We start from the raw sequence: 27,170 nt of genomic DNA on the forward strand, positions 1-27,170 counted from the left end.
GACTTTGGGCAAATCACTTCACTTCTCTGTGCCTCAGTTCCCTCATCTGTAAATTGGGGATTAAGACTGTGAGCACCACGTGGGACAACCTGATTACCTTGTATCTTCCCCAGGACTTAGAACAGTGCTTGGCACATAGTAAGCACTTAACAAATACCATCATTATTATTATTATGTAGTCCCGCATTTTAGCTGCCTAGTCGGTGTCCGAGACAAAGAACAGGCTAGATCTGAATCCACAAAGGCAATGTGTTATTTGGCAGACTATCAAGCCTGCCTATCAACCTTTCCAGGGTCAAGCTTCCATCTAAAATTTCAAAGAGGGTTTGGGTTGTCCATTTTATTGGGTGGGTGTGAGTGGAGGATAACAGCACCTGCTGGCTGAGATAAGGAAGGCTTTGCAAATATAACTGGTCCCTGAGTAAAGTTCTTGTAGAGTCTGGAGCCCATGGAGGTGCCTGTGTTATTCAAAAGAATTAATCATGAAAGTGCAACTAGAAGATTTAGGAAGAGACCAGCAGGAACAATTTAGGCGGGTCCTTGGTGGATTTTTTTTTTTTTTTAAGCAGTTAATCCTCCAATAAAAGGCTTCCACGTGTCACTGATTTCCAGGCATGGTTCTCCAATTCTGCCTCTCTGACCTTGATTCCATGTCCCCAGAGCTGCCTTGAAAAGTTGCAGCTGGGTGTATTATTGCCCTGACATAAAGTAATTCATTCAGTTTTACTTTCCATAATAATAATAATAAAATGGTATTTGTTAAGCACTATGTGCCAAGCACAGTTCTAAGCACTGGTGGGGGGAATACAAGGTAATCTGGTTGTCCCACATGGAGCTCACAGTCTTAATCCCCATTTTACAGATGAGGTAACTGAGGCACAGAGAAGTGAAGTGACTTGCCCAAAGTCACACAACTGGTCAGTGGTGGAAATGGGATTAGAACTCACGACCTCTGACTCCCAAGCCAGTGCTCTTTCCATGGAGCCACTCTGCTTCTCTCAGAACAAAGCTGATGGCATCTAGTAGGCAAATGGAATTAAGCAAATTCCTTACCGTCCCTCTAGACTGTAAACACCGTTTTTGTAATATTTGTTAAGCACTTACTATGTGTCAAACTGCTCTAAGCACTGGGATAGATGCAAATTAATTAGGTTGGACATAGTCCCCATCCCATGAGGGGTTCACAGTCCCAATCCCCATTTTACAGATCATGTAACTGAGGCACAGAGAAGTGAAGCGACATACAGCAACATGTATACCAACTCTATTATACTGTACTCTCCCAAGTGCTTACTATAATGCTCTGCACCCAGTAAGTGTGCAATGAATGCTATTGCTGGATTGATTGAAATCAGGAAAGATCCAGATTTGCTAAGAGTGGCTGCCTTCCCCCAAGGAGGACACTTCACTGATAGAGAAAAATATTGAATCTGCTGTGTTGGTTCCCAGGTCAATTTCCCTGGACCACAGGGCTATCGATGTGTGAAAAGGAACAAGAAAATGCATAAGGGTGCTCCCTCTAAAGTTTTGCTTTCATTCATTATTCAATCGTATTTATTGAGCGCTAACTGTGCATAGAGCACTGTGCTAAGCGTGAGGCCAGTGTGGGCAGGGATTGTCTCTGTTGCTGAATTGTACTTTCCAAGTGCTTAGTAAAGTGCTCTGCACACAGTAAGCACTCAATAAGTAAGCGCTCCTCTCCTCCTCCCCTCTCCTTCGCCCCCCAACCCTACAGCACTTGTATATATTTGAACATATTTACTACTCTATTTTATTAATGATGTGCATATAGCTGTAATTCTATTTATTCAGATGGTTTTGACATCTGTCTACATGTTTTGTTTTGTTTTCTGTCTCCCCCCTCTAGAATGTGAGCCCGCTGTTGGGTAAGGACTGTCTCTACATTTTGCCGAATTGTACTTCCCAAGCACTTAGTACAGTGCTCTGCACACAGTAAGCGCTCAATAAATATGATTGAATGAATGAATGAATAAATAAATATGACAATGAATGAAAGTACAATTCAGCAACAAAGAGAGACAATCCTTTGCCCACAATGGGTTCACAGTCTAGAAGGGAGGAATTAGAAGAGGGGAATTTTTATATTCACCACCTCCAGCCCCACAGTACTTATGTACTTCCCCTTCTACTCTGATGCTTCACCTATGGGTAATTTATTTTAAGCTCTTTGTGGGCAGAGAATATGTCTGTTTATTTTTATATTGTACTCTCCCAAGAGCTTAGTACAATGCTCTGCACACAGTAAGCACTCAATAAATACAGTTGAATGAATGATGTCTGTCTCCTCCTCCTACTCTAGATTGTAAGTTCCTAGAGAGCAAAGATCACATCAACCAACTCTACTGTATGGTACTCTCTCAAGTGCTTCCCGATGATCTCTGACCAACCCAGAAAATTGAGTGTGCTATTTGCCATTCTGAGGTAGGTATCCTAATGTTCTAGGAGACCGGATCACTTTATTTATTAAAAAAAAACAAAACACCTCCACAGTACTGCAGGGCTGCTACTAATTTGATTAATGGATTTAAAAAGCTGACCTCCTCAAACATTCTTGAAGCTGGTCAGGGACCACACTGCTCCAAAGAACTCATATTTCCTTCTCTAGACTGAAATTCCTTGTGGGCTGGGATCATGTCTACCAACTCTGTTAGACTATATTCTCCCACATACTTTGTACAGTCCTCTGCACACAGTAAGGGCTCAATATGAGGAAGCAGCATGGCCTAGAGGATCAAGCATGGGCCTGGAAACCAGAGGACCTGGGTTCTAATCTCACCTCTGCTACTTGTCTGCTGTGTTATCTTTGGCAAGTCACTTCACACCTCAGTTTCTGAACAGTAAAATGGGGGATTTGGTACCTGTTCTCCCTCCTACTTGACTGTGAGCCCCTTGTGGGACAGGGACTGTGTCCCACCTGATTCCAAATGCTTAGTAGAGTGCTCTGCACACCGTAAGCGCTCAATAAATATGATTGAATGAATAAGCACAACTGAATGAATGAACTTCTACCTACTCCAGCTCTTAGATCCGTGGTTGACAAATAGTAAGCACTTAAATACCATTAAAAGAAAATACGTACCATTGATTGATTATTTGGGCAAGTCACTTAACTTCTCTATGCCTCAGTTACCTCATCAGTAAAATAGGGATTAAGACTGTGAGCCCACCATGGGACAACCTGATCACCTTGTACCTCCCCAGTGCTTAGAACAGTGCTTTGCACATAGTAAGTGCCTAATAAATGCCATCATTATTATTATTACTATTATTCAGCTAAATTCAGCAGGGCTGGGAGCTTGCTCTGAGGAAGTGGTAGAGCCTCACTTATCTCAAGGAAGGATGATAAATAATATTAGCCATATTTTTAAGCACTTACTATGTGTCAAGCACTGTACTAAGCACTGGGGTAGATACAAGATAATCAGATACCACATGGGGCTCACAGACTAAATAGGAGCGAAAACAGGTATTGAATCCCCATTTGGCAGATGAGGAAACTGAGACAAAGAGAAGTTAAGTGACTTGCCCAAGGTCACGCAACACAAAAATCAATCAATCAATCGTATTTATTGAGCGCTTACTGTGTGCAGAGCACTGTACTAAGCGCTTGAAGATTATTGGCAGAACAGGGATTAGCACCCAGGTCTTCTGATTCTGAAGCCCACACTCTTTCTGCTGGGCCAAGCTATTTCTAGTAAACCTAGTACACACAGGCAGAAGGCCAAGAATATCAGGAGAAGCCAGTGGCAATCTCCTGCCCTAATAATAATAATAATAATGGCATTTATTAAGCACTTACTATGTGCAAAACACTGTTCTAAGCACTGGAGAGATTACAAGGTGATCAGGTTGTCCCACAGGGGGCTCACAGTCTTCATCCCCATTTTACAGATGAGGTAACTGAGGCCCAGAGAAGTTAAGTGACTTTCCCAAAGTCACATAGCTGACAAGTGGTGGAGCCGGGATTTGAACCCATGACCTCTGACTCCAAAGCCTATGCTCTTTCCACTGAGCCACGCTGCTTCTCTAAGAGCATTTATGAACTTCTCTAAGTCCCTAAGAGTGATGAGGGTGAAGAAACATGGGAAGGAAAAGTTAACTCCACAATAGGCAGGGAGGAGAATAATAATAATAATAGCATTTATTAAGTACTTACTATGTGCCAAGCACTGTTCTAAGCACTGGGGAGGTTACAAGGTGATCAGGTTGTCCCATGAAGGGCTCACAGTCTTAATCCCCATTTTCCAGATGAGGTAACTGAGGCACAGAGAAGTGAAGTGACTTGCCCTGAGTCACACAGCTGACAATTGGAGGAGCCAGGATTTGAACCCATGACCTCTGACTCCAAAGCCTGTGCTCTTTCCACTGAGCCACGCTGCTTCTCTTAACTGGCTTCTCTTAAGAAGCTACTTAACTGGTAGGGATGGGATGTGGCCAGATGAATCAGTCGATCAATCGACCGCATTTATTGAGCCCTTTCTGTGTGAATAGTGTACTCAAAGTTTGGGAGAGTACGGTAATAACAAACAGAGTTGGTTGAAGCATTCCCTGCCCACATGCTTCTAAAAGCCCTGGTATACAGGAGCCCCTGCACGTAGCACAAGGGCTTGGTGTGACTGGAAGGTGTCACCTGAGTGGCAGCAGCCCAGCTGATTTGGGCTGGCTCCTGGGCTTCTGGTGTCCAGGCCAGCCGCCAGGACTGGAAGGGGTTTGCGGAAGTCATTCACACATTCAATTCAAACATATTGATTTAGCACTTATAGTGTGCGGAGCACGGTACTACACACTTGGGAGAGCTCAATACAACAGTAAACAGACACATGCCCTGCCCACAGTGAGCTTAGCTTGTTAAAGGTCAGTCATATTTATTAAGCACTTACTGTGTGCAGAGCACTATACTAAACACTAGGAAGAGTAATAATAATGATAATAATTACAGTACTTTTAAGCGCTTACTATGACCCAAGCACTGGGGTAGATATAAGTTAATCAGGTTGGACACAGTTCCGGTCCCACATGGGGCTCACGCTCAATGCCCAATATACAGAATGAGATAACTGAGATCAAGAGAAGTTAAGTGACTTGCTCAAGGCCACACAGCAGACAAATAGCAGAGGTGGTAGGCACATTTCTTGCCCACAGTGAGTTTACAGTCTAGAGGACAAGCTTACTGTCTAGAGGATGATATTAACATGGTGCCGCTCCTTACGAAAGGTCTGTGTTTTCGATGTGGCTGTTGAATGTGGATGGTCCATGGTTGATCTGAGTAGAGAAAGCAAAATAAGTAACATAGTGACAAAATGTACTCCCCTCCTCATTTCTTTGCCTAGGTCTGTGTTTTCAATGTGGCTGTTGAATGTGGATGGTCCATGGTTGATCTGAGTAGAGAAAGCAAAATAAGTAACATAGTGACAAAATGTACTCCCCTCCTCATTTCTTTGCCTAGGTCTGTGTTTTCAATGTGGCTGGTCCATGGTTGATCTGAGTAGAGAAAGCAAAATAAGTAACATAGTGACAAAATGTACTCCCCTCCTCATTTCTTTGCCTGCTATTTTCAATCCAGCCAAGACTTAAGGAACAATCTTCTTTCAATTTGATTGAAGACAAAAGTGATTTGGGCAAAAATCAGGTGAAAGTAAATTTTATGCATAAGTTCTTAAACAGAAAACAGTGAACAATTATTATTACATTATTACTATTATTAATATTATTATTAATCATTGTTATCCAGGACAGACCATTAAAATCGCCTAGGGTAGCTCCTCAGTGACTTGCAATTCCTGGCGTCAACAACCCTTACTCGCCAATCTTCAGATGAAGAAATCATATTTAGTGTGAAGCTACTGGTGGATTCTCCTGCTCCAGAAACAGTATATGCCCCTAAAGTGTGGAGATAAAAAGGACAAATGCAAAACCTGTCATCAATGGGTGGGAAGCAGCAGATTAAAGATGGATTTTGCACAGATCTGAGGTGCAGACAGTAAGCGGTCTCACAAAGGAGGGGAAGAAGGGCAAATGGTCGTGGGTGTCCCTTGGAAGAGGGCATGCATTTTAAATATTATCGACCTCCTTCTCTTCTCAACCAGAGCTGTGGTGATGCACAATTCAGTGGCAAGAACGTGGACTGGGAATCAGAAGACCTGGGTTCTAATCTCAGCCTGGTCTGCTGTATCACTTCAAGCAAGTTGCTTAACATGTTTGAGCCTCAGTTTCCTCATCTGTAAAATGGGTCTAAATTTCCTGCTCTCCCTGTCAATCAACAGGATTTAGAGTGTGTATGGAGTGCAGAGCACCGTACTAAGTATTTGAGGGGGTACAATGCAACAGAGTTGGTAGAAATGTTCCCTGCCCACAACGAGTTTACAGTCTAGATCTTAGTTCTAGTTTACAATCTACCTCACATTGTGAGCTCCAGGTGGTAGGGGGATTGTGTACAATTTGACTGTCTTTCAATATACCTCAGTGTTTAGTGTACTGCTTGGCACCTAGTTACATTTTAATAAACACCATGATTATAAAGGTTATTATTAAGCGTGGAAGGCAGTTCTTATATTTATAAAATGGCATACAATATGAATAGGCAAATCCCATCACAACTTCATTTAACTGTTTTAATCCTCACATCAATCCCATGGGAATAGCCAATCCACCTTCTGGCATTCTCTTTAAGGCTGTTGCTTGTCAATGTCTATTCATGACTCTCAGGCCCAGAAATTTCACAATCTCTCTCCACACCCCAATCAATTAATGGCATTTATTGAAAACTTACTATCTCCTACCCCTAAAAACCAGGGTGCCCTCCCTTATGCAGGGTCTTTAGTAAAAGGAACAACCATTGTCAAACCATAGAATTGAATTCACTCCTGCTGAATTGTGCTTCCACCTTTTGTTGTTCTATCCAGGAGGAGTTTTGGGGTTAGGATAGAAACTGCATTGTTACCAAGGATACTGACCTGCAGTCACCCCTGATATTTTAGTCCTAAGGCCCCTGACGTTTCCATGACATCAGGTCCTCCTACCTTGCTTGGTTTTCCTGAATTATAGTTTTAGAGCATTTTCACCCTGGATTAAAACACTTAAACTTTTCCAGACCGGGACTTCCTTCAAGAATGACAGTGAACTGCAGTTTTGTCACATATCTAATAGAGATTAGAGCGACACTGTTAAGTCACGTTCACATGTCATCTGTTTAAAATGGTGGATTTTTTTTTAATTTAAGCAAACAAGAAATTGAAGCTCTTAGCTTTATATTGCCCCCTGGTGTTATTTTCAGAAAATAAAGTGTAATATAGAATCCCCTTCCTAAAAGGATGTGTGCCAATGGGAAGTAGCTAGATTTGTTAGATGGGAGCTCTGGTTCACCTTGGGTAAGGATTTTAACCTCTGTGGGTCTTAGTGCTTTTGGTGGTGAATTCTCATTGTCTTTCTTTCTCTCTCTCTCTCTCTCTCTCTCTCTCTCTCTCTCTCTCTCTCTCTGTACATACACACATATATATACATAAAGCAGCATGACTTAGTGGAAAGAGAAAAGACTTGTGGCAAGGAGAAATGTATTTTAACCCTGGTTCCACCGCTTACCAGCTGGGTGACCTTGGGCAAGTCACTAAATGTCTCTGTGTTTCCTCATCTGTAAAATGGGAGTTAAATAAATGGTCTCTCTCCCCATTAGACTGCAAGCCTTGTGTGTCTTATCTGATTATCTTGTGTCACAGACCATAACAAATACCACAGTTATTATTATTACATATTTGAGGGTGGTGAAGGGGAAAAGATAAGGAAACATAACTCTCTAATCTGAGAGACTCAGGGCGAATCATTTCAATTCTTACTCTGGTCCCTTACCTCATATCTCCGCCTCCCCCGCAGCCTACCCCCTCTGAAATATATTGGGATTTTCAGACATACCTTTTCGAAATAGGTTAAATGGCTTTGGGAGCTTGAGTGTTGCTGGTTCATAGGATGTGCTCTGTGGGAGAAAGGAAAATAACACTGTGCCCCTCAATTTGGAAAGAGACATTTCCTTTTCCTTTGAGCATAGTTCATAACCATCTGTTGATGTGTTTCTGGAGCTCCCAACGACTGGGAAGTCATTAATGGCTTCACCACTTGTCTGCAATCTGTTTTTCGCCCTTTATCAAAGATGTGGAAACCCTTTTCAATGTCTTCTCTGAAAAATCCATCAAACAATGAAATATTAACCCTCTCCAATGCCAGTGGGTAATTACTTCTCTGACACTGAACTCCTAATGTTGAAGGAATCACTGGTCTCTACATAGAATTCTGGCTTTTTAAAATAATATCATGAAAAGGAACAGCAGAGGCTTCCACTACTGAAGAACCAGTTGATTTCTGTTTTGATAGCTGCCTTCACTTTTGAAGATGACGTTGATGGTAAAATCCTTTCTCCGTGTGCAAGGGTGGATGAAAGCCTGATCTATGTGACCAAAACACTCTGCCCCTTTTTCTTTTTGAGATTAAGGAGAGTCATTGATTTTGCCTTTCTTCTCTACAGCCTTCTGTCTGCTCTGCCACCCTAGCCAGATTGAGACACCTCTTTTCTTGGGGTTTGATAACAGGAAGAAGCCGATGGGAGCCAGGACCCGTCAACACTGTCCACACTAGCATGGTCGAAAATGAGAATTTCCCAGTAGTGTAGGAGCCACTCTAGTCCCACTCCCAACTCAGGAAAATTCCTTTTGAGAAATGAATTACCTTCATCTGCTGCAAGAATGATCTTAATAGAGACAGCTTGTTACCCAGAACTCTGCGTACCTACAAATAAAACAAAAAAGTTAAGTGTGCGCACACACACACGGTCTCTTTCTCTCAAACCCAAAGGATCTAATTTATTATTCACTTGCTAAGATGCTTCTCTATATAAATGGACCACGTGGGGAATTCTGATACAGCCTTGTTTTCATATATTAATCCTTACGCCTGTGAATGTAGTAAGAATCAAAGCTTTTGAACAAAGAGCATCATTATGAGTGTAATGACTAGCCCTTTGTTAGTTCACATGGACTCAATGAACAGTGAGAAGCAGCATCACCTAGTGAATAGAGCAGGGGCCTGGGAGTCAAAAGGACCTGGCTTCTAATCCCAGCTCCACCGCTTCTTTGCTGTGTGACCTGGGGCAAGTAAATCACTTCACTTCTTTGTGCCTCAGTTACCTCATCTGTAAAATAGGGATTAAGATTGTGAGCCCCAAGTGGGACACGGACTATGTCCAACTTGATTAGCTTGTATCTACTCCAGCACTTAGTACAGCGCCTAGCATATAGTAAGTGCCTAACAAATACCATAAAAAAAAATTGCTACTCCCCAGCCCAATTTCTTTGCTCCTCCAGGTGAACCCTCTCACTGACCCTTGCTCTTTCTAGCATTCTGGCTTCTGACCTCCCCCCAATCTGGAGCCCTTTCCCTTTCCAAATGTGCCAGAGCAAAACTTTTCAATCAATCAATAGTACTGAGTATTTACTCTTTGCTAATTGCTGTAAAATTTGGCTCAAGAGCTACAGACAGGATTCCTGTCCTCAAGGAGTTTAATGAGACATGAGAGACAAACCCTAAACTACTTAGCTGTTCCCATCTTCAAAGCCTTCCTGACTGTACTTTCCAAGCTCTTAGTGCAGTGGTCTGCACACAGTAAACTCTCAATAAATATGATTGAATGAATGAATATCCCACTTTCTCCAGGACGTTTGCCCTGATTATTTCTTTCTCCCCGGGTCATAGACCATAGCTCCTTGTGTGTAGAGAGCATGTCGACCAAAGCTGTTATATTATACTCTCCCAAGTGCTTAGTGCAGTGCTCTGCACACAGTCAACACCCAATAAATACAACTGAGCAAATGAATGAATCATACCTTGACGAATGCCAGGTACAGACACACAGCTATTTGCTCTTATCTTACATCTTCTGAAACTGACTTCTGGATTGTATTATTCCTGGTAGAGGAAACTAACACATTTAAAGGATTCTTTTGTAGAGGTGATGAATTTGGGAAATGAAGAAAAGGAGTGCAGCTAGCTAAAACATAAGTATTAAGGAAAATAAAAGGTCACTGATGGAAAATGGCATTAATGCACATACCTTTTTATCAAAAAGCACTCCAAAACAGAAGATGAAGAATCCCTGGAAGTGAAAAAAAAAATCACAATAAATTTACTCTGGAGTTCTTTACTTTGGACCAGCTTCTGAAGGTAAAACGTGAGAGATGTCAGATTGATGGGTCTCACTGTTATTGTTTCACACTGAAACATGTTGCTTTTCCTAATGTCGTGCCAAACTTCATCCTTCCCTGCCTTTAAAGTCTTTCTGGAAATCTACTTCCTCAAGGAAGGAAGCATTTCCCAATAAATACCCTCACATCCTGGCACAAGCCATTCTATCAGCCATCTCAGCAGTACTCTTATGCATTTACTGCAGGAAATATATTGTGGATATTTATTATTTATTTTTGTTCTCTCTCACTTAGCTATTGTATATTTGTAAATTGATTTCTGCTTATAGCTTTCATTAGACTGTAAGCTCCTTGAGGGCAGGGATGGTCTCTGCTTTTCAAAACCCTCCACTGACTCCCCACATCAGACAAAAACTCCTCACATTTGGCTTTGAGGCTCTTACCACCTCACCTTATCTTATGTAATTACTCTTTCTTTTTGTATAGGGATGTTAAGCACTTACTATATGCCAGCCACTGTACTGAGAAAAATAGTGTTGTGTAGTAGATACAGCATGGGCCTGGGAGTCAGAAGGTCATGGGTTCTAATCCCAGCACTTGTCTGCTATGTGACCTTGGACAAGTCACTTCACTTCTCCATACCTCAGTTACCTCACAGGTAAAGGGGGGATTGAGACTGTGATCTCTAATTTGAGACAGGGACTATGTCCAGCCCAATTTGCTTGTATCCACCCCAGCACTTAGTACAGTGCCTGGCACACAGTAAGTGCTTAACAAATACCACTAGGCCATGCAGCTTCTCAATAAGTTACCATCTCACTGTTTGTCTAGCACTTACTTTATGTTTTTCCCTATATAAAGAGTCTAGTGGTCTGCAGACAGCAGGCACTCAAATACTGTACTGGAATAGACCTTCCTGGGTGTGGTGGGGAGGGGGTGGCCTCAGGTGATGTCCCTTAACCTTACGACCCCTTTGAGCTGTGAATTCCTCAAACCACGCACACATCCTTGTCATGTTTTGGACTATTTCCAACCTCACCTGAAAGGCATTGAGGAGGCAAAATATGACATGCCAAGCCAAATTGTGACCATCCACCATGATGCCTATCCCAAATCCCCAAGTCAGTCCTAAAAGTGGCGTCAGAATGATGATGCTTTTTCCGATACGACTCATGGTGGTCTTATCATCTCTGCTCAGCTCTTCCCCAACGGCAGGTCTCTGTAACTTGATAAGGATGACCGATACAGTGATGAGATTCAGAGCTACGATGGTCAGGGCAGGAATGGCAAAGGCTAGAAGTGGTTTGGCCTCTTCAGCCCAGTTGAGCCAACAGGTATCTTTTCTGATGTAGGCACCATTGGGAAGAGTGATGACAATGGTAATGATGGAGATGATAACGGGACATCCGTAGCCAAGGGAGAGCCCAATGACCATCATGATGGGCATGGCCATATGATGAAAGACTAAAAGGATTCGATAGGCCATCAAAATGCCCAGAGTGAGCATCCAAAAAAGCAAGGAGAGATAGAAAAAGTGAGTAAAGAAAGTCACAGCGGTGCAAATCCCCAGGTGATTTTCTGGGCCTTTGGTGGACGTGCCTATGATAAACCAGATATCTGCCATGAGAAGGGATAGGGCTATATTCACCAGGCAAATATGGCGGGTATAGGACGTTCTGTTTTTCTTGGCCTCCTGCCAGAACACAGCTTCGGTGATCAGACCCAAGACTAAGCTAAAGATGGAGATCCCAAGCCCGACATATGTAATCCATTCCACTACAGGATTGAAGGCATGAGGGACCGAGGGAGACATCAACACGGAGAAGGATGTCAAGTGAACGCATCTGCAAGTCACAGTTTCTTCGGCTTCATTTGTCAGTCGGCAACCCGTCTTGTTCCATTCCAAGTCGTTAAAACCCCAAAACACACACTGAGGCCTGCTTAGGGTTGAGTTGATCTTGGAAAAATTCAGGAAAATTTCATAGATGGAATAATTCTGAATAACAGCTGAGATCAACAGCCCATTGACTTGACTAGCATTATGAAAATTATCAGGCAGCAGAGTTCCCAGGGTCAGAGAGGCCATGCTGATGAGAGTTTCTGGAACAGCATACTGAAACTGACTTTTTCCAATTGACAATCCTCCATGAATGGGCAGGGAGTTGTTTTCCTGGGAGAATGTGACGTGATAGCTGAAGCCGTCATGCTGCAGATTCTCATTCCCTGGAATCCCAATCCAGTTAAAGAATTTTTTTGAAATATTCAGGGGGAGAGCAGAGGAAGGTACCAGAGAGCTCATATTTTCCAGGGTTTCTAACAACTGTGAACTGGCATTATTTTCTTCCTTCAGCAAGACAGTCCAGTTGCTTAGGGATGCAGAATTTAGGATGTGATTTGCTATCATTATGATATCCTGAAACACAAGAGTGGGAATTAATTGGTATTTTGAGCAACTGATCAGAAACCTTAGTCATGTTCTGAGTTTCAAGTGTTTCATAATAATAATAATGATAACAATCATGGTATTTGTTAAGTGCTTACTATGTGCCAAGCACTGTTCTAAGTGCTGGGATAGAAACAAGGTAATCAGGTTGTCCCATGTGGGGCTTACAGTCTCCATCCCCATTATACAAAAGAGGTAACTGAGCATGACAGATAGGCATAAGGGGGAATTGTAGCACATTAACTTAGTTATCAGTTAAATTAATGTGTAACCTGAGCTTTGAAGTTAGTATTATTATTGTTAAAATGGCATTTGTTATTATGGGATTTGTTAAGCACTCAATATGCATCAAGTATTCTTCTATGGGGTCAGGTAAGATACAAATCAATCAGTCTAGACACATTCCTTGTCCTATATGGGGCTCACAATCTAAGTAGGAGGGAGAGATCTGGTACTGAATCCCATTTTACAGATGAGGAAAGTGAGGGACAGAGAAATTAATCATCCAAGGCCACACCCCGAGAAATAGGCAGAGCTGGGGTTAGAACCCAGGTTCTCCAATTCCCATATGCCACACTAAAAATATAGGACAAAACTAGTCTTGTGTTGGTTTTACACAGCATGTGGGCATTTTCATTCAAAAATGACTCCCAGATTAGACATCCTGTAGAAGATGCAGCATGGGGTCACCCTCAAACCCAGCTTTAGCCTCACTGTAACTACAACAGCCAAATCTGGTTCTATCCACAGTTCTGCTCGTTTGTTTTTTTTTCTTCACAGGAATTGTAGGCTCATTTGAGGGCCGGGCTCATGTCTACTAATTCTTGTGTACTCTCTCGAGTGCTTAGTACAGTGCTCTGCACACAACAAGCACTCGATAACTACTTATGATTAATTGGTTGACAGAATCAGCACTTGGCAGTCCCTTGAGGTCTTCTAGTTTTTCCAGCTCCTGCCAATGAATACCTCCATCATCGAGCGAGAGACTTTGACCTGGTTAGACAATGACAGGGAGGAAATCATGCCTAGAATCGCCACGATGGAACCCAAATTTCCTGCTGTGGTTGGGGCATCCTCCCCAGTCATTGCGGACAGAGTTCGTATTATGGTTGACAGAGAGTCTTCACTGAGTTGGCCTTGAAGAGCAGTGATGTTCTGAAATAGAGATAAATTCTGTTTAAGAAAGACAGGTTCTGTTTAAGAATACAGCTATTTTTTAAAAAAATCTCATTTACCTCCAAACTCTATCTCCCCGAAATGTGTTGATTTGATCTTTTCCTAATTTCTGAAACCGGGAAATGCTTATCAGTGACTCTAGACTGTAAACTCATTGTCTTCTCTACTAACGGAGGTAGAAAAACTCCATTCTGGTCTTTCTAATCAAGAATCGAGAATCCTGCTTGTGTCTATCATGAATGATGATCACGGTACTTGTTAAGTATTTACCACGTGCCAAGCACTGTACTAAGAATCGGGGTAGAATATAAATTAATCAGGATGGACAGTCTCTATCCCACATGCGGCTCACAGTCTTAAGTGTGAATCCCTCTTTCATTTGGGAATGTTTCGCCTCAGGGCAGTGGCAAGCACCCATTCTCCAGCACTATAAGAAAATTGCTCCAGGTTTGATGGGAACTTTTAAATTCCCGCTCAGCATTACCTCCCTCAGATTAGTAATCCCAGAAACTCTGTCGCTCAGTGGTTTCTCCCTGAAAATTTGGCCGGAAACCTAAAACTTGCTCTTTGTCTGTAGGCCCCAATAACTCCATTCTGGGTCTGAGCATATGCTCACCTGCCCTACTAATTTGCTGGCTTAGTTTCCTCTCCAAGGCCCAGGCCTGCTTCACCTAGGTTTTGCCTTCCCAACAAAGTCCACAGAGTCTCCCTCTCTGTTCCGGTTCTAGAGACTTTGTGGGGGCTACCATTTCTTCTCTTACTCTACTCAGACCTCTGTCCTGTATCCCGAATGTAGAGGCTCTGGTCACCTCTGCTGGCCAAAGAATGTTGACTTTGATAGTGATCATTCTACCTGTTAGGTGCTCACTAATGGTAAGTACTGTACTGAATGCTGGGGTAGATACAAGATAATCAGATCCCGCCTGGGGCTCACAGTCTAAGTAGGAGGGAGTACAGTAATTGAATCCTCATTTTGCAGATGAGAGAACTGAGGCACAGAGAAGTCAGCCAATAAATAATAATAATAATTGTGGTATTTGTTAAGTGCTTACTATGTGCCAGGCACTGCACTAAGCACTGGGGTGAATACAAATAAATCGGATTGGACACAGTCCCTGTCCCACACGGGGCTCACAGTCTCAATCCTCATTTTATAGTTGAGGTAACAGGCACAGAGAAGTGAAGTGATTTGCCCAGGGTCACACAGCAGACAAGGATTAGAACCCATGACCTTCTGACTCCCAGGTCCATGCTGTATCCACTAAGCCATGCTGCTGCTTCTCTCTCTCTCTCTCTCTCTCTCTCTCTCTCTCTCTCTCTCTATATATATATATATATTTTTTTTTATATAAAATATACACATAAAATCACCCAGCAACAAGATTGAAAGTGGAGCCCCACATCAACAGGTCTGTGCCAAAGGTGATGAGGAATAGTTCAGACCAAAGACTCTAAACTATGGGGAAAAAAAAACCCAACAGCCCCATCCATGCAGAAACGCTTTACCTTCTTCAATTCATCCATCTGGGAGAGTACACAAGTTTCCTTCTCAATCTTCCACTTAGAGGATTGGCACTTGGCCGTGATGCTTCCTACATATCCATCCCCACAGGGCATATTGTATTGGTCATTCGTAAAACCAAACCCGAAGGCATGATTGTTACACTCAGCTGGAACAACAAAAATAATAATAATAATGATACTATGATTTGTTAAGCACTTACTATGTGTCAGGCACTGTGTTAAGTGCTGGGGAAGAAACAGTAATTGGGTCAGACAGTCCCTATACCACACAGGGCTCATAGTCTTAATCCCCATTTTATATAAGGGATCTGAGGCTCAGAGAAGTTAAGTGACTTGTCCAAAGTCACACATCAGAGACGTGGCAGAGCTGGGATTAGAACCCAGAACCTTCTGCCTTCTGGGCCTATATTCTAACCACTAGACCACACTGCTTCTCTGGTGAAAAACATTAGTCATATTCTTCTAACATTTACTTTGTGCAGAGCACCATACTAAGCACTTGAATGAGAATAAGATAACAGTTGTTTGGCATGTTCCCTGCCCACAACAGCACTTAGAACAGTGCTAGTCCCATGTGCTGAATAATCAGTAATAATAAATGATGTGTTTTGCCTTACCTACCCAGTCTCCTGAGGAAGCAGCATTGACTTTTGTCTCATTTGTCCCCTAAAGGACCACATAAGTAGTGCCAAATCATGTGCTACATCATATGAACTCACAAGGACGTGGGTTCTAATTCTGGCTCCGCCACTTGTTTGCTATGTGACCTTGGACAAGTCACCACTTCTCTGTGGCTCAGTTACCTCATCTGTCAAATGGGGATTATGACTGTAAGCCCCATGAGAGACAGGGACTGCATCCCACCTGATTTACTTGTATCAATCCCAGTTGTTTAATACAGTACCTGGCACATAGTAAGCACTTGACAAATGCCACTATCATCGTTATTATTAGTATTAATTGTAATAATAATAAACCAAACAAGCAAAACAGAACAAGCAGACTGTTTCTCACAGGAAGTGTTGAAAATTATCACTACCTTTTCCTTTCATCTTGAAGGAACTGTCTTCTATTGGATAATGCTCCTTTAAGGCTCTTAGTGCTTTCCCAGCCACCTTCTGGAGAGCAGTCATTAGCTCAGATGTGCTGCTGGAACCAACAATTTCAAACCCAGCCACAATGCTTCCTTCCCTAGCAGAAGAATATGTATTTTTAAAACCACCAAGAAATATAAAACTAAGGGTCTTTTGTCCCGCAAATGGACTTTGCTTAGGGTTGGTTATGGACACTCACTGTATGCAGAGCACTGTTCTACTCATATGGAATTGTTCAAGCAAAGTAAAAAGCATGGTCTCTGCCCTCAAATGGCTCCAATCTAATGAATTCATTGTCTTACCTGGTATTGTCGGTATCAGTCAGGCATCTCTGTTTCTTTGAGGAGTTTTTTCATCCTCCAGAACCTGTCAACCCTTTCATTTAAATCTCAGAACGGAAAATTAGTCCATTTTTTATCATTTTTTAAAATCTTTTGCAATGTTTTGAGCACTGTAGCCCCTACTTTAGGGAATCTTGGTGTTTTAACGGACTTGATTGTGCTGCCCTGAGGCTATTTAAGCATCATTTTGGAATTCTAATAAATCTGGAAAACAACCTGATAACAAGGCTTTCCAAAGGCGAGTGGTAGAGGTGAAACTGAGTAGACTTTCGGCACATGTACACAAAAAATTACTGAATGATAATTTTGATTTCATGTTCTACAGGACAAGGACCTCATCATTAAACTTCAGGTATTTAGTGTGCTGGTATCCGTTCCTGAATTCTTCAAAATTCTTAAACTACTCCTGGAGAGACAGTTTTGATTGGCTTGAGCAAGGCAGCTTTGAAACACTAACAGATATTTTTCAATTCTAATTGACAGTTCTGAGCACACGGTTCTACAACATCTGGTTACTTACCGAAACTGGGTGACTTGCACGGAATCAAAACCTTGAATCCCCCGATAGGCTTCTTTAAGCTTAAAAGAAAAACAGAAGTCCGGACTTTGATCTGAGCCAATCATTCAATCAATGATATTTATTGAGCACCTAGTCCATCGGTGCCTGAAAGAAGTTCATAGTTATATGGGAGTTCCACATTAAAATAAATTATGGGTAAGGGAAGTAACCAGGTACATGGATAAGTATATAAGTCCTGTGGGAGTGATGATGGTGAGGTCTGAAGGCATGGAACAAAGTGTACCTTCAAAGCTTTATTGAAGGGGCATCTCCTCCAAGAGGTCTTCCCCTATTAGGCTCTCATTTCCTCTTCCCCACTCCCTTCTGCGTCACCAGTGCACTTGGATTTGTACCCTTTATTCATGCCTCCCTCAGCCCACAGCACATACGTACATATCTGTAATTTATATTAACGGCTGCCTCCTCTCTAGACAGTAAGTTTGTTGTGGGAAGGGAACATGTCTGCCAACTCTGTTACACTGTACTCTCCCAAGCGCTTAGTAAAGTGCTCTGAACACAATAAGTGCTCAATAAATCTGATTGATTGGGAGGGGCAGTGGGAAAGGAAAATATGGTGACGGGATGAGAATTTAGTTTGGGAAGGTTTCCTGATGGAGGAATGACTTCAGGGGGAATTTGAAGGTGGGGAGAGTGCTGATGTGTCAGATACATTGGGGGAGGAAGTCCAGGTAGGTTTGAGGGAGTGAGTTAACAGCAGGTGAGGTAAGAATGAGGAACAGTGATTAGGCTGGTACTAGAGGAGCCAAGTGTGTAGGATGGTTCAAAGTGGATGAAGAGTAAGTGTAAATAAGGGAGAGAGTAATGATTGAGTGCCTTCAATTTGAGGGTGAGGAGTTTCTACTTGTGGAGGTGGGTGGGCAACATTTGCAGTGAGGAAATGTATGCTGAATGATGTTTTAGAAAAACGATCTGGGCAACTGTACCGAGGTGAACCCAGGAACCCACCATCTCAAGGTCAAAATGCTATCTGTGACTTCTTGAGCTAGCAAGACAGGACTGTCACCTCACATACACTTGGTTCTTCTCTAACTTGTGTCTGTATAATCCATTTTGGAAAAGATGCTGGTTACAAATGCTGGTTCTTTTAACCATTCCTCAGATCTCATTCTTCTATCCTTCATGTTTATTTCTTTGTGAAATTCTCTCTCAGGGGTCACTGATGATCTTCTTGCCAAATCCAATGACCACTATTCCATCCTCATTCTCTCAGCTGCCTTCAACACTATGGACCACTCCCCTCTCCTAGAAACATTCTCCAACCTTGCATTCAATGTCATCTCCTTGTTCTCCTCCTATCTCTCTGGATGCTTATTCTCCATCACTTTCACAGGCTCCTCCTCTACCCCCTACCTCCTAAATGTGTCCCCTTCTATTCTCCATCTACACTCACTCCTATAATATCAATTACCATCTCTATGTGGATGAATCCCAAATATACCTTTCCATCCCTGATCTCTTTCTATCTCTACAGTCTCATATTTTCTCCTGCCTTCAAGACAACCCAACTTGGATGTTCTGCTGACACCTCAAACTTAACATGTCCATAACAAAATTCCTCATCTTCCTACCCAAACTCTGTCCTCATCCTGATGTTCCCATCACTGCAGACAGCACCACCACCCTCCCTAGCTCACAAGCCCAGAAACTTGACTTTAATCTTTAACTCACTGCTTTTCTCCAATGCACATATTCAATCTGTAACCAAATCCTGTCAGTTCTACTTTCACAACATTGCTAAAAATCCACCTTTTCCTCTCCATCCAAACTGCTCCCATGTTAATCCAACCACTTATCCTAGTCCACCTTGACTAGTATCTCAACCTCCTTGCTGGCCTCCCAGCCTCTTGTCTCTCCCCACTCCCCCTTTCGTATCCAACAGACCATCACTCTCCCCACCTACAAAGAAATCACATCTCCCTCCCTAAGCCTTACTCCCTCTCCTTTTGTTGTTGCCCTGACATTTGGATTTCTACCTTTTATTCACCCCATCCTGAGCACTTGCATACATATCTGCAATGTCTTCCCCCCTAGATTGTGAATTCTTGTGGGCAGGGAACATGTCTACCAACTCTGTTAAACCGTACTCTCCCAAGTGCTTAGTACAGTGCTCTGCCAACAGTATGCACTCAATAAATGTGACTGATGGATTGACAAGATAAATCTCAAAATTAACTTCCTTTTTCCACCGGGTCACTGAAAAAAATTTATTACAATTGATAGGTGAGTCTTATGTTTGCTCAGTACCTCATCAGCCTGCAACAAATAGAAATGGCTTACTTGAATTTCAATGCCAGTGGCATAGCTGCAAAATTCAGCTGAAGATGAATTCAGAAGATCATTTGTAAAGTTCCTTTTCATTTTAAAACTGCCAAAAATCTCTGTTCCATGAAAAATATCAGAATAAAAAGGTGTTCATTTCTACCATTATAAATATTTCCACCAATTAAAAAAAATTAGTAACCCAAGGTTAAACATAAGCCTGTATAGAGCATTTAAATCATTTTGTGGGGTGTTGTGGTCTTTCATCTTTAGAAATGTCTTAAGAATTCTGATGTCTAAAGCCAACAGTGACTCCTAGCTTAATACAAAACCTTCCAACCCTCATAAAGGTTAACTAATGAAATCTTCCAGCATTCCTTGTTGCCTATTACATCTTGAGAATTAAAACTGAAGCAGCTCTTCTTCCTGCTTCCAACCCAAACTCAATTAGTGCAGGCCTTGAAAAAGGATTATTACTGATTCTTCATCATCGCAGAGTCAAACGATAAATAGCTAACCACTGCAATCTATCCAATCGGAACGTAAAAATTCCTCTTGTTAAATGTCCCAGTTCATACTTACCCAATCGTGCATTGCACCCCCCTTACAAGAATAGCTTCCCTTAATTCTCCCTACCTCTCCACAAGACAGCCCCATCTGGATCACTTTCTTCACATGAATATGATTGTATGACTTAGAACAATGCTTTGTACATAGTAAGCGCTTAATAAATGCCATCATTATTATGACTGATTGACCCTCTACCATCTCAGGCCATGTCCTTTGCTCCTGGCAGAAAAGTAAATAATAATAATAATTTTGGTATTTGTTAGGTACTTACTATGTGCCAGGCACTGTATTAAGCGCTGGGGTAGATCCAAGAAAATCAGGTTGGACACAGTCCCTGTCCCACCTGGGGCTCACAGTCTCAATCTCCATTTTACAGATGAGGAAACTGAGGCCCAGAGAAGTGAAATGACTTGCCCAAGGTCACGCAGCAGAAGTGGCAGAACTGGGACTAGAACCCATGTCCTTCTGATTCCCTGACCCGTGCTCTTTCCACTAGCCCACTAGCCTCTTGTTTGGCACACTCTGGTTTCTGGCTGTAGACTTAGAACTTCTGCTTGAATTTGTTCCTGGAGAACTGGCTTTGGGTCTCAGTCCCTCTGCAATCACATGTTGAAGTGTATAGTGGTGGAAGAGGAAGGGGTTATCATAAGATAGTGGCTCCAAAATAGCTCCTTTTGTTTTTATCCAGCTGCATTTGTGCAATTCCTTCAAGGCCAGGCCAGAGCCTGTGACTTTGTCCTCTGTGCCAGACCTAGAAATCCCTGTAGGCCATGCTATGGCCTTGGCCTTAGTCAGACAAAGCCTGAATGCCTGGGTGGTGAGGTGTTGAGTGAGATCATCTCTACAGTAGACACTCTGCCCCCATAATACTTTATGATCTTACTTGTCCTCTCACAAAAGGTTCTACTCTCATTGAGTTGGCTGTGATGGCAGCGGCAGAGCTGGGGTTTTCCGGTCATGTTGAGGTGACATTTCCCTGGTTCCAGACACGACTGAGAGAACCAGGAATATTCATCTTCACAACCACATTTCAAGGTCCCACTCACATTGGTGCAGCCTGGGTGAAAGCAAAGTTTGATTTCACAAAACAGAACCACGTACAACTTACATTACCACCGGTGAGCTGTAACAAATGATTAGGTGACCGTTCTTCTGGTTTTATGCTGTATGGCCCTCTTTTCAGCTGGTCTGCTCTCTCTAGGTTGTAAGCTCATCATGGGAAGGGAATATGTCTGTTGTATGGTTATACTGTACTCTCCCAAGTGCTTAGTACAGTGCTCTGCACTCAGTAAGCATTCTATCAGTACCACTGACTGATGACTAACTGCAGGTCAGAATCCACAAATGAGTTCCAACTGCCCCAATTTAGGACAGGTGATTGAATGTCCAGACAGCAGTGGAGTGGGATTAGTACCCAGAGTGATGAGTCCTTTGCTCAGGGAAACCTTTCCAGGACTTGGGAGAAAAAGGAAAGATTTCTGCTGCATGGAGAGAAGCAGCATGGCCTAGTGGACCTCAGAAGAACCTGGGTTCTAATCCCAGCTCTGTCACTTTTCTGCTCTGTGACCTTGGGGAAGTTCTTTCACTTCCCTGGGCCTCAGTTCCCTCATCTGTAAAATGGGGAATGAGATTGGGAGCCCCACGTGGGACAGGAACTGTATCCAACCCAATTTGCTTGTATCAATCCTAGCACTTAGACTGGTGCCTGGCACATAGTAAGTGCTTAACAAATACCACAATAATAATAATAATAATAATAATAATGGCATTTATTAAGCATTTACTATGTGCAAAGCATAGTTCTAAGAGCTGGGGAGGTTACAAGGTGATCAGGTTGTCCCACAGGGGGCTTACAGTCCTAATGGGGATTAAGACTGTGAGCCCCCTGTGGGACAACCTGATCACCCTGTATCTCCCCAGCGCTTAGAACAGTGCTTTGCACATAGTAAGCACTTAACAAATACCATCTTATTATTGCTATTATTATTATTAATCCCCATTTTACAGATGAGGTAATTGAGGCACAGAGAAGTTAAGTGATTTGCCCAAAGTCAGGATTTGAACCCATGACCTCTGACTCCAAAGCCCGTGCTCTTTCCACTGAGCACTCTGCTTCTCTGAAAAACTGAACCACAATTCAACCACAATTGAAATTATTATTATTATTATTAAGGCACGTTTGGAAGGACCAAAGCAGTCCACTGGAGAAGAGGGTTTGCTGGAAGGAAGCTTTCCACACTCATACACTCAACAAAGTAGAAGCAGCAAAGCCTAGTGGATAGAACAAGGACATGGGAGTCAGAAAGACCTGGGTTCTGATCCCTGCTCTGCTAGATAATAATAACAATTTTGTTAAACATTTATGGTGTGCCAAGTACTGTACTAAGTACAGTACAAGACTTGTCCAAGGTCACACAGCTGGCAAGTGAGGGAGCTGGTATTAGAACCCAGGTCTTCTGGCTTTTAGGTTACAGCTTTATCCACGAGGCCACGCTGTCACTTTTTTGCTATGTAACCCCTGGCAAGTCACTTCAGTTCTCTGTGCCTCAGTAACTTCATTTGTAAAGTGGGGATGAAATTTGTGAGCCCCATGCAGAACATGGACTGTGTCCAACCTGAATAGCTTGTATCTACCCCAGAACTTAGTACACTGCCTGGCACATAGTAAGTGCGTAATGAATATCATTAAAAAAAAAATTTGCTCACTTGTAGTAGCTTTGGCTCCAGTGATTTTCAGTGTTTCATTGAGCCACAAGGGTTTCAGATCCTTCAGATAATCTTTCAGAGCCCTTTTTTCCATTGCATTTTGATAAGTCACCTGAAGAAGTATCTCATATTCCTGTTCCAGGTCTGAGGAGGAGTATAAAAATGTAAAAGTTGGGTCTTCCTTTACACCAATCAAGATTCATTCATTCAATTATATTTATTGAGTGCTTACTGAGTGAAAAGCACTAAGCACTTGAGTACAATATAACAATAGACACATTCCCTTCCCAGAATGAGTTTACATTCTAGAGGGGGAGCTTACAGTCTAGACAGTCATATTTACATCCGCATGCATTTTAAATAATAATAATATGGTATTCGTTAGGTGCTTAATATGTGCAAAATACTGTTCTAAACGCTAGGGTAGATACAAGGTAATCATGCTGTCCCACGATGGGCTTACATCTTAATCCCCATTTTACTGGTAAGGTAACTGAGGCCCAGAGAAGTTAAGTGACTTGCCCAAAGTCACACAGCTGATGAGTGGCAGAGCCGGGAATAGAACCTATGACCTCCGACTCCCAAGCCCAGGCTCTTTCCACTAAGCCATGCTGCTTTGCTAAATGGAAGTTTAAATGGAACTAGAACTTAGGTACAGCTTTTTTTCTGAAATAAAAATTCCTTTACTGTCCAATGACAATAGCCATCACATGCAGGGCCTGAGAATTAGAGGGGTAATTTATATTACACTGCTCTTTTAAGCACTCAGTTTTTCTGCTGAAAATGAGGCTACTTGAAGTTAGAAAAGGGAAGATTGGAATAACTTTACTTGATCCAAAAGCTAGGAATCTTTTATCAAAATGGTTTTCCCCATCCAACATGCTGTTCATTCTTGTTTTCTTTCTCTAAAAGAAAAAAAATGATATTTACCACTTTTCATCTGAAAGGAACTTGTGGAACCGAGGCCACTGAAGAAGCAAGAATTGATCAGTGATACTTGCTGAGTGCTCATTATGGGTAGAGCACTGTACTAAGCACTTGGGAATGTATAATATAACAGAATTGGTAGATATGATCCCTGCCCATAAGTAGCTTTCAGTTTAAAGATTCTCTTTACCTGCAGGCTTTGTTCACCACAAAATATAATTTACTGTGGTGGATGCGATTGCTAAAAAATTGTTAGGCAGGAATGGTTAAACACAGGATATCCAGAAGATTGGAAAATCAATTGGTACTGCCGCCAAACCACGTCAGAATGCCATTGGGCACTGAACTTGATTCATTCATTTAATCGTATTTATTGAGCACTTACTGTGTGCAAAGAACTGTACTAAGCACTTGGAAGACTACAATATAACAACAAGCAGACACTCTCCTGCCTACAACAAGCTCACAGTCTAGAGGGGCAGAGAGACATTAATATAAATGAATAGATAAATACATTACTGATATATACAAATGTGCTGTGGGGATGGGAGGGAGGATGAATGAAGGAGCAAGTAAGAGAGGCGCAGAGGGTAGTGGGAAAAGAGGAAAGGAGGGTTTAGTCAGGGAAGGCTTTTTGGAGGAAAAGTGCCTTCAATAAGGTTTTGAAGTGGGGAAGAGCAATTATCTGAACCATAAGGAAAGGCCATAATTACAAGTCTATTCCTTCACATGCTCTCTACAGATGTTAGAAGCCTGGAGACCCTGGTTGGGTCTGGAGACAGAGAGAGAAAGATGATGAGACAAACTTACTGTCAGAAGGGACTCGGATTCCAGAACCATGACCGCGAAAGAAACCATGAAAAAAATTCCTTGAAATCTCATTTTCATAAATTCCTCTTTGGCACCCTGAAACAAGTATCATTAAAAAAAAATATTTATCCACAGGACCAGGGACATCAGAACCTTCTCAATGGTAGGGGAAATGGTGGGGATTAGCCAGCCTCCTTGGGTTCAACCAAAGCAGACTGACTAAAATGTGGGCCTTGGAGGAAGCCAACCCAAAGGGAGGGAGGGCTGGAGCCTAATGCTAAAGCTGATGACTGGACAAACCCAATCTCCTTTCTCCCCATTTCCGTTTCCAACTTTTCCAAGCCAAGGGGAAAATCATTCGGGAAATACCCATCCCCCTGTCTCTGGGCCAAGACATACACAGCTCTGACCTTTTTGACCCAATTTCATTCAATCATATTTATTGAGTGCTAGATGTGTGCAAAGCACTGTACTAAGTGCTTGTGAGAGTACACTACAACAATAAACAGAAGCATTCCCTGCCCACAATGAATGTACAGTCTAGAGGATGGGAGACAAACATTAATACCAATAAATGAATGACAGATATATTCACAAGGGCCTTGGGAAGATGACAAGGAGGAAAAGAAGAAAGGGAACAAGTCAGGGCAACATGGGAGGGAGTGGGAGAAAAGGCAAGCTGGAGGCTCCACAATGAGTCATCATGGATGGGGATGGATAGATGGCTGAAAGACAAACTGGAAATAAGGGGAGCCCCCAAAGAGGAAAGGTAGCCTCTTTTCCGCACTAGCCTCTGCTCCTTAAATGAGAGGCCGAAGTAAAAGCCTTATAATTATGGTATTTATTAAGGGCTTACTATGTGCCAAGTACTGTTCTAAGCTCTGGGGTACACGCAAGGTACACAGTCCTGTGGGGCTCACAGTCTTAATCCCTATTTTACAGATGAGATAACCAAGGCATGGAGAAGTTAAGTGACTTGTCCAAGGTCACACAGTAAACAGGTGGAGAAGCCAGGATTTGGAACCCACATCCTCTGACTCCCAAAGCCCATGGTCTTGCCACTGGGCCATGTTGCTTCTCCCTTTAATCAATCAACAGTATTTATTTTGTGTTTACTGTGCATACAGGACTGCACTAAGCATTTGGGAAAGTACAATACAAAAGAGTTGGTAGGCACAATCCCTATCCACAAGATGCTTACAGTCTGTGATCATTGAATGTAGGTCCTCTATGCTTCTTAGACTATTACTTACATTACACAGTTACCTGTACTATCTACTATATCAGCTTCTTAACCCTATTCAGTATCCTCACACCTTAAAAAAAAAACAGCAGAGGTTATAATCAGGGTTCCATGTGCTCCTCCAGGACCTTTCTCTGGCTCTGTGAATTGTGTCTGACCTGATGAACAAATACCACACATACACATACACAAAAAAAGAACCCAAAAAACAAATTGGTCCCCAAAAGTTGCATTAGCTCTGCCTTATACTTTTCTCTTTTCCCAAGAAAAGGGAATAAGTTATTCAGAGATGCTCTCCCTGCACTTAGTATAGTGCTTGGCACATAAGTACTTAACAAAATACCACTGCTATTATTATTGATTTGGCTGGAGTAATTTCCTGTTCAGATGTGGATCCTCCAACATTTCCTTGTATTCATAAAGTCTCATTAATTTTCTCACCAATGTTCATCCCTCTGCTGATGTAAACAGTTGACAGATTCTACTTATCCAAACCTGGAGATCGTCTATTGTCTCTGTATTCCTTTGCTCAGGTATTTATTACTATGAAATGCCATTTATTTAGGTCATCACTGGGCTTCTTTAAGCAGCTGCACTCAGTTGAAATTATTCACCACCATATAGCTGAGGACTTTTAGAACATCCCAAAAGTTGGAAGGGGAGGAGAAAGGAATAAGTCTCCTCAGAAGCTTCTTTGCAAACATAGTTATGACCTTAAAGTTTTGAGCTTAGTCTGGTCTCTAGACTGGCTTGTCAGCCTGCAGAACTCCATCAAACAATATTTATTGAGCACTTACTGTGTGAGAAGCCCTGTAACAAGTACTTGGGAGAAAACAACAGACGTGGAAGACACGTTCCCTGCCAACAACGAGCTTACAGTCTAGAGAGGATTTTAGATAACTCTGCTGGTAAACTAGTTAGTGGACTTACAAGTCTTCAGTATAAGCCTAGCTCAAAAGAAATCAGGGTGGGTTTGAAGCATACCAAATAGCAGATGGAATGAAAGAGTCTATCAGGTGCTAGTCTCCTATTTTCTTTCAGTTAGATTTACCTGGAAATAAGTGGAGGAGCCCTCTGAGTAGTACATGGTGGTACACAGTAGGCATTTAAATACCACAGTTATTATTCTTAGTTGTTATTATTATTCCTATTAGTTTACTCCCTTATCTTGGAGAATTGGGGAAAAGTACAAGGAAGAGCTAATGCAGCATTTAGGGGACTTTTTTTTGTTTGTGTGGTACTTGTTAAGTGCTTACTATGTTCCAGGTACTATACTAATTGCAGGGGTTGAT

General features: G+C 42.2%; 1 protein-coding gene across 1 annotated transcript in view; it reads right to left on the reverse strand.

The window, feature by feature from the left end:
- Positions 1-224: 224 nt before the first annotated feature.
- The window catches only part of ADGRF1 (adhesion G protein-coupled receptor F1), a 45,467-nt gene continuing 18,521 nt past the window's right edge, over positions 225-27,170 (reverse strand). The window contains 19 exon segments of the mRNA XM_038750867.1: positions 225-458; positions 4,652-4,720; positions 5,231-5,283; positions 5,567-5,593; positions 5,596-5,648; positions 5,823-5,901; positions 7,927-7,987; positions 8,734-8,793; positions 10,115-10,156; positions 11,245-12,618; positions 13,615-13,803; positions 15,331-15,494; positions 16,388-16,539; positions 17,304-17,362; positions 19,641-19,741; positions 21,076-21,249; positions 22,899-23,042; positions 23,728-23,803; positions 24,636-24,731. Of these exon segments, the coding sequence (XP_038606795.1) occupies positions 225-458; positions 4,652-4,720; positions 5,231-5,283; positions 5,567-5,593; positions 5,596-5,648; positions 5,823-5,901; positions 7,927-7,987; positions 8,734-8,793; positions 10,115-10,156; positions 11,245-12,618; positions 13,615-13,803; positions 15,331-15,494; positions 16,388-16,539; positions 17,304-17,362; positions 19,641-19,741; positions 21,076-21,249; positions 22,899-23,042; positions 23,728-23,803; positions 24,636-24,731 (3,207 nt within the window).

This window comes from Tachyglossus aculeatus, chromosome 9 (assembly GCF_015852505.1).
Source record: "Tachyglossus aculeatus isolate mTacAcu1 chromosome 9, mTacAcu1.pri, whole genome shotgun sequence".
NCBI lineage: Eukaryota > Metazoa > Chordata > Mammalia > Monotremata > Tachyglossidae > Tachyglossus > Tachyglossus aculeatus.